This window comes from Lolium rigidum, chromosome 7 (genome assembly GCF_022539505.1).
Source record: "Lolium rigidum isolate FL_2022 chromosome 7, APGP_CSIRO_Lrig_0.1, whole genome shotgun sequence".
NCBI classification, from domain to species: Eukaryota; Viridiplantae; Streptophyta; class Magnoliopsida; order Poales; family Poaceae; genus Lolium; species Lolium rigidum.
The window spans coordinates 283,654,934-283,663,133 of NC_061514.1; the positions used below are offsets into that span (position 1 = coordinate 283,654,934).

The following is an 8,200-nucleotide window of genomic DNA, read 5'->3' on the forward strand; positions in this document are numbered from 1 at the left end:
ATTTTGCGAGGCTCGATGTGTGGCGCCGATGCCACGGGCGCCACACTAGCATGTGTGGCGCCGATGCCACGGGCGCCACACATCCACTTAAGTGTGGCGCCCGCGCCCGCGCCCAGCCCGACCCTCTCTTTCTTCTTCCTCTTCTCTCTGCTTCTCCCCCAACCGCCGCCGCCGCCCGCCTCCCCTTCGGCCCCCCCACCAAATCGACCAAGGAATCGTCAGATCCGGCCGGCCAAGTCCTTCCTCCTCCATTCCTCAAGGTATTCCCCTTCGATTCCCTCACATTCATCCACTAATTTCATAGATCTTGCTAGATTTGCACATGAACCCTAGACATGGAAACTAGATTTGAAATGGCTATGTATGTGTTGAATGTGTATGTGTAGGAACCCTAGATATGTAGGAACCCTAGATATGTAGGAACCCTAGATATGTAGGAACCCTAGATGTGTTGAATGAAATTTTACATGTATGTGTTGAAATTTTAGCAAATGCATTCTATTGTCTTACATATGTCTATTATGGGCCTAGGAATGGTATGTCTTACGAAATTCATATGTGTGATGTATTTGGATATGAACTCTCATGTATGTGTGATGTATATGTGATTCGAAAGTTAGATATATTCTCATGTATTTTTGATGGAATAACTCATATTTGTTAGGAATGTATGTGTGATGGCTTATTTGGATATATTCTCATGTATGTGTTGCTCATATTTGGTATGAATGGCTCATAATATGTTGTATGTGTTGCTCATACATGTAGGATGGTGTGGCTTCCGGATGAAGAGTACGACAGGGACCACCGGGCTGTTCATATGACGGAGAGGGGAACGGATCTTCACCCTTTGAAGATTCGTTACCATGGCACACCGGATATACCTTATGACGAGAGGTACACGGAGTTCATCCGGCCTACCGGTCTTATGCCGTTCATATCCCTTGTAAGCCGTGGGGGCCACACATGAACCCCTCGGCACTCACCGCCCTTGTCGACCGGTGGAGGCCGGAGACTCACACCTTCCACTTGAGGGCCGGCGAGATGGCCCCTACTCTCCGGGATGTTTCCATGATCCTTGGACTACCTATTCAGTGGCGAGCCACTTTGTATGAACACAGCTTTCGATGGGTGGCGCGACAGCATGGAGGACCTTATTGGCAGTGGCTCCTCCGCCGCCGTAAAATCCAAAGGAGAGAGTTCCCGCCGGCGCGTCTTTCACTTGGATCAGAACTAACTTTGCGGAATGCCCCATAGAGGCCGACGAGGACACTCGGAGGACGTACGCCCGCGTGTACTTATGGTACATGATTTCCAGTGACTCTCTTTCCCGACGAGTGGGGGTAAGCTGGCCCATTGGTGTTGGCTGAAGGCGCTTACGGTGTTGGACGCCCGGTGGAGTTGGGGAACAGCGGCACTTGCCTACCTCTACCGGCAGGTGATGATTTGTTCTATGTACTATTTTCCTATAGTAGTGCGCTACACAAAGTAGTAACCAAATATCTTATGTACGCAGTTGGACGAAGCTTGTCGCAGGACCGGGAGCAAGACTTGTCGCAGGATCGGGAGCAAGACCGGGAGCGGCGGTATTGGTGGATGCATGCTCCTACTTTCCGTATGGAGCCGGGACCGCCTATCGGCTGGGCGTCCCAGGGTACTCAACGAGACGCCATGGCCTCATTTCCCTCACTTTCTCGATCGGGAGCCCACTTGGGCATACCTTTGGGACAATGTCTCGGAGATGACGAGCGATCCAATGGTCATGTACAGCAGCACACTCGCGGAGTTGGACACTCTTACCGCTGAGCAGGTAACCGATCACTGCGGAGTTGCAATCCTAGTTTTGATTGATTCTACCGGCATCTACTAAATAATTGTATGCTCGCAGGTGGAATGGGAGCCATATGGTAGCTACTACCGTATTGGCGCGGCGATGACTGACCTAAACCCGAAGTGCACGGAGGAGGCGCGGTTCTGGCGTATGCGCTGCCCACTCATATGCATGTGGCTTGTTGAACACCACCAGCCGCAAAGAGTGATGAGACAGTTTGGGCTGTATCAGGAGTGCCCACCAACGTGGCAAGACACGGACAAGGCGCTTCACGGGTAAACTTCCGGAATCATGCGATGGAAGATTCTTGATAGAAGAGGTACAAACTAACTTGTTGATTCTTGCAGGCTTGATAGGCAGCGGCGGAGGAAGATCACAAATTGGCCATCCATCATAGCGGCCACATCACGACTGCTCCAACACCGCTTGGAAGCGGCACGGAATGCCGACCCGAGCAGATTGTGCCTCACGACTTCACCGCTTTCAACAACTACCTCGAGTGGTTCCATCGTAACACGCGTATCGAGTTAGTGAAGCGCGCGTATCGTCAGGAGATCTTGGACGACCCCATCCATTTCGATGAGGTTGGGCAAAGCCAGCACGACACTTTTGCTCAGCAGAGGGAGATCGACTTCTATTGCTTCCGAGCTGAACTTCGTGGTAATGGATTCTCTCACTAACTAGTACATCATCTAGATTGCCATGTGCTCGCTTAAATTGTGTATGCTATGTTTGTCACAACGGGAGGAGATCCAGAAAACCGCTGAGGAGTGCGAGACTATGTGGGACCAGAGCCACAGAGATGAAAAGCCTGTTTCACCGTTGCGGAATTTCATTAAGGTATGATCACCAACTTTGAATGTACACTATTATGTTCTGGTGGCTTTGTAACCGTGAGTTCCATGACGCGAACACCGCACGAAAGATGCGGCGGTTAGCGAACTTGCTAGGTTGCCGCGAAGGCGAAATCCCTACATCCTCCTCTTCTGAAGAACATGTATGGACTATTTTGTTGCTGTGAAACATGTTCTTACTAATTTCAACTTTTGTAATCTCATGTGTTCATGTTTGTGCAGATTCCTCCTGAGGACGACCTAATGATAACTCGCAAAACATGCTAGTGTGGCGCCCGTGTCATCGGCGCCACACATCGAGCTCGCAAAACGGCTAAGTCCCAGAGGATTTGTCCCACAGTATGTTTTAGGGGATTCCAAGTGCATGTGTGGCGCCGTTGGGAGGGCGCCACACATGCCGCCACGTCGGACGGGCGCACCGCCTCGGCCGGCGAGGGGGCCACGTCGGCCGGGTGTGTGGCGCCGGCAGAGGGGAGCCACATGGGCATGTGTGGCGCCCGTGGGAGGGGCGCCACACAAAAGGGTTAGATTGGTGAAATAGTTTCGCCGGAGGGTCAGTCTGTGCTTTTCTTCCACTTTTGGGTTATTTTTGTGTAAATCGCCACCCCTAGTCGGTCTCCAAAACAAATCCATTCCCGACCAATCATTAGGGTTTCCGCTTCCTCCTCCTCCATCTGCGCTCCTACGTCGACGGGGCGCGCCGACGGACGGCGATGGCTCCGCCCAATTATGAGTTCGCCTTCAACTCCAAGGCGTACTCCGACCGCACGCTGGTTCTGGAGATCGTCGCCGTCGGCGGCTCCTCCCGATCCGGGTCCGGTGACGGCTCCGTCCACGAACGCTCCGATTCTACCGCCGTCCACCCAAGGTGTCTTGATGTCGACGCCAACAAGTCATCGCCCGGATCGGGAATCCACTCCAGCCCCGAGAGCAACCACCCCAAAAAGCGTCCTCGGCCCGACGATGAAGCTGTAGAAGCCACCCCCAAGGGCGACTACCCCCAAAAGCGTCCTAGGGCCGACGATGAAGCTGCGGGAAAAAATGGAGAAGAAGATGAAGAAGAGAAGGAAAATGGAGAAGATGAGGAAGAAGTGCAGGGAGAAGGTATGATCCTGGCCAATAAATATTACTTTGATGTAATTCACTGTTGTCACAATTATGTACATTCAGCTCATTTGCGATGGAGTTATGAGTGAAATATCTCATAACCAAGTTGTTTTTGTAATTTCTCTGTTAACTACTTGAATTATCACTGATGTCCATTATGCATATGAGGAAATAGCAGGACTGTGCCTAAAATTGTTCCTCTCCTCTGCACAATGTCTGGCTCTGCTACAGAGTTCCCTGCTGTGCGACAGGGTTTTTCTTGCTTTCTACTGGGACTGCATTATTGTTTCCGCAATTGTTTCTGCATCTATGCTACAAGTCGCATTGTTATGGTACTTCCGTGCGACACTAGTACACAATCTGTACGATCATTTTGTATGTGCAAGCATCGCTCACCACAGATTTCGTCATTGGTGTCAATTATTTAGTAGCCTAGTGTAGCTATATTAAAAATAAGTAATTATTTGTAAACAAGACGATAGTTGCATATAACTGTAAGCATTTGTCTGGTAGTCTTTTGTAAATAGCCTGATAAATGTATTGAAAAATCCAGTTTCTCTACTGAACAATGTGATAATTATATTTGGGAACCTGGTAGCTGTAAGAAAAATCATGTAGACATTTTAAGAAAGCAACTACCATGTTGTCTAGACACCATTGCCAGATTTTTTCGTAACAAAATTTGCTACAATATTATTTACACCCTTGTCAGGTTCTCTTATACAATTTCCATATTCTTAGAAAGTGTCTACCACATTATTTAGGCAGCCCTCCCAGCTTCTTAGAAAGCGGCTACCAAATTGTTTAGACACCCTTGCCATGTTCGCTAATACAATTGCCAGGGTTGTAGAAGTGGCTACAACCTACAAGATTATTTAGACACAACTGCCAGGTTCTCTAATTCAATAGCTAGGTTCTTAGAAAACGACTACTAGATTATTTAGACACAGTTGCCAGGTTCTTAGAAAATGGATTATTTAGACACCCCTGTCAGGTTCTCTAATACAATTATCGGGTTCTTGAAAAACGGCTACCGTATTATTACTTATAGACTCCCTTACCAGTTTTTTAAAATACGGTCTCTATTTTTATTTTTAAAAGCAACTATCATCCAACCAGATATTTTAGACACAATTATCAGGTTTAAAATACAATTGTAACATGCTTACAGAAGCAACTGTGAGTGTAGAAGTACATGTCCTAGATAACTTGGTAAGTGCTAAATAATTTATGATTGTCCTAACGGTGGGATGATAAATATTTGTTACACAAAGGACAAGCAGTTCAAACCCGACAAATGTTTATTGTAGCTGCCTAAGTCTAGGAGTGGCACGGTAGTAACATGTGATTTCTTTAATGTACTGGAGACCACGTCTCCAAGAAACGTTACGACAACATTGCACTGTAGGTTTGTATCTGACAATACAAATCAGATGTTTAAACTTTAGTCAGCTAATTTTGGTCCAACACGTGCTACACGTAGTGATTCGGGGCTGTCCCTGCGTACGGTACATAGAAACTGGGCTGTCAAAACGCGAGAATAGGAAAAACTGGGCTGCCGCACGTAGTAGACTCGTATGTGTTGCTGCTGCGTAGCCGTTTCCTTCTTTGTTTGTTAAAAAATGCTCATCTTGCAGAATGCTTGTTTCTTTTGCATTCGAATTAACTCTGTATTGCTTGTTATGAACATTTCAAATACATATAACAATGTACTTTGTATTTTAGGAACCCCTGTGTTGCGCGTTGAACAGATGAGAGTAAGCTCGGTCATTTTAGCTGGCGAGAGTCCCTTTTTTCAAACGGTAATACAGATCAACCTTCTTAAATTTGTCATATTCCACTATTTCTTCAGCACATGCTAATAGATTAATGTTTCAGCTTTTTGACAACAACTCATTCAAGGAATCAGGTGCAGCAGAAGTTAAGCTTAGGCTTACCACAGAAGGTATTTCTATCAGACATAACTAACCTCAAATTTGAATATCACTGCATGTTCTGTTTCAAATTTAGTATCTTATTATCGTTCCTGTTCCTCTACTTTTTTCAGAGGTGGATGCTTTGAGAGAATTGGTCTTTTTCATGTACTGCAGGAGGCTCAACACTACTGATCCGGTCAAGATAATCGCAGTACTTGGTGCTGCCGATAAGTTCCAAGCCGGGGCTGCAGCCCAGCATTGCATTGCGTTACTTCAGCAAACACCCATGACTACTGAGATCGCTCTGATGTACTTGGAACATCCTGTGTCTACGGACCTCCTCAACCTTTTTAAGCCAGTCAAGTCATATGCTTCCTCATATTTTGCTAAAAAGTTCAGAAATGTATTCAAGTAAGTTGCATTTTCAGAACACATCCATTGATGCACTGATGACCATGCATTAATTCGTACTAATGTGAACTTTCTTACATTTAGATCCAATGATGAGCTGATGACAATGCCCCTGTCAGCCATTACAGCTGTATTTTCAAGCAGCAACATTGTTCTACCTTCGGAAGATCATGTCATCAAATTCTTTTCGAAGTGGGTTGAAGTTCACTATGCTGATCTGATCCAAAGGAAATCTGTCTTTAACAGTGATCTGGTACCTTTAGTGAGATTCGTTCACCTCTCCTGCCGGCAGCTAAAAGACCTTCTTGCCCATGATCTGTTGGATATGAAGACCTTCTCATCATCCATTGTGTGTGCTCTCCTTTTCAAAGTAGATGCTTCATTTTCCCAGTTACCTGAGTTGAGGGTACCAGGCTGGAACTACGCACCACGCTACTACAAGCTGAAGGCGCTCAAGGTTACACATTTTCAAAAGCCCGTTTATCAGTCCGTCTGTTATATGGATCTGAAACGTGAAGAATGCCTTATACTGTTTCCAGAGCACCAGTTCATTTCAGAGCCTTTCACAATTGCAACGAATCAAATGATCTTGAAGGCAAGATGTAGTCAACAGGAAGGTACTGGGCATGTATTTGGTTTGTGTGTTGGCATAGGCAATTTTACGCAGCCGGTCACGTGTAGAGTTGAGATATCTGTTAGAAGACCTCATGGGCTATTTCAGACAGATTTTAGGTCCGTGTCAACCTTTAACAGCAGTGATCAATTGATTGGTTCTACGAGTCTGATTCCATGGGCTCAGCTTACGGCCGAAAACAGCCCCTGGTGGATCAATGGTACACTGCATCTGAGGGTAGAGGTTACCTTGATGCAGCCCCAGCAGCAGCAGTTCCATCAACAGGCTCATCAGCAGCAGCTCCACCAACAGCTCCAACAGCCACCCCAGCAGCTCCATCAGCTGCCCCATCAGCTCCAGCAACAAATAGTCTGATTTTGTTGATCTCTTTGCTTGAAGTACTAATTATTGTGGGTCACTTATTAGCTGCGCATGTGGTTAAATATGAGACACTGCCCATTATATATATGCTTGATAAACTTTTCACCTCTTCCTAATTTATGTAGCAAGCACCTTTACTCTGCAACTTGTTACCAATTGGAGCTATTAGTATTCTCATATGTTACTGGAAATGGTTATCACTTTGTAGTAATTTAATTCCTTGGTATCTTGGATAAACCCTTTCTGTCTGTTGTATATATAGTCAGGGATTCCTTTGATGTATGGTGTGAAACAATATGTGTCAGATTGAGACAGAATTATATTTATTTGTTTCTAGGGGAAGGCAATATAATTTTTGTTTCTTGCCTAAGAGAATAGCTCAACTGGGTAACTCATTCACTGATATGCTCGTAGTAAAGACTGGTTATGTAATACCATGAATGTTCGCCGTTCATCACCATGGTCTGTTGTTTATCATTATTCCGAGTAAACTGTCCATGACCATTATAGTTCTGCCTTGAGTTCCTTACTAGACTAGAATGTTATTGCCTTTATATTACTTTTAATACAGGGTGTTGCCCAACCAAATCCATTTCAAAAGCATCTTAAGTTTATTTTATGCATATTTTAACTTTACTGAATTTTATCATCTACTACATAGCGGGAATGGTGTTTTGACACCTAGGAGCATATGCTCTTGGTTTTAAAATTTCTTTTAAACACACTTTAAGAATGTTGAAAAATTCGGATATAAAATTTAATCCATAGATTTCGAAACTCTACGAGCTCACAAAGTTGTTCCAAATAAAACCAATCTTTTTTTTGTGTCATGTGTAAAAAAGATGGATTTTGGTATAAAAAAGAGTGTCTACTTTTTTTTTTTTGTCGTTTCTACACAAGTCACAAAAAGGTCGGTTTTTCATGGAACTTGATGTCTGCACATAGAATGTGGATGCTTAAAGGTAAACGTGAAAATTTTCGTTCATTTTTTTTTTGACATTTTAAAATGTTTTTTCCAGGACGTTGTAGGAGCATATGCTCCATGCGCCGAGTTGAATTTCTGGAATTAGAACTCTGAGTTCTTAAA

General features: G+C 45.0%; 1 protein-coding gene across 1 annotated transcript; it reads left to right on the top strand.

The window, feature by feature from the left end:
• Positions 1-3,304: 3,304 nt before the first annotated feature.
• On the top strand, positions 3,305-7,483 carry LOC124675914 (BTB/POZ domain-containing protein POB1-like). The gene is made up of 5 exons (XM_047211991.1): positions 3,305-3,789; positions 5,518-5,594; positions 5,671-5,737; positions 5,840-6,119; positions 6,204-7,483. Exons 1-5 carry the CDS (start codon positions 3,399-3,401, stop codon positions 7,105-7,107), a joined length of 1,719 nt encoding a protein of 572 aa, XP_047067947.1. The 5' UTR covers positions 3,305-3,398; the 3' UTR covers positions 7,108-7,483.
• Positions 7,484-8,200: the final 717 nt, after the last annotated feature.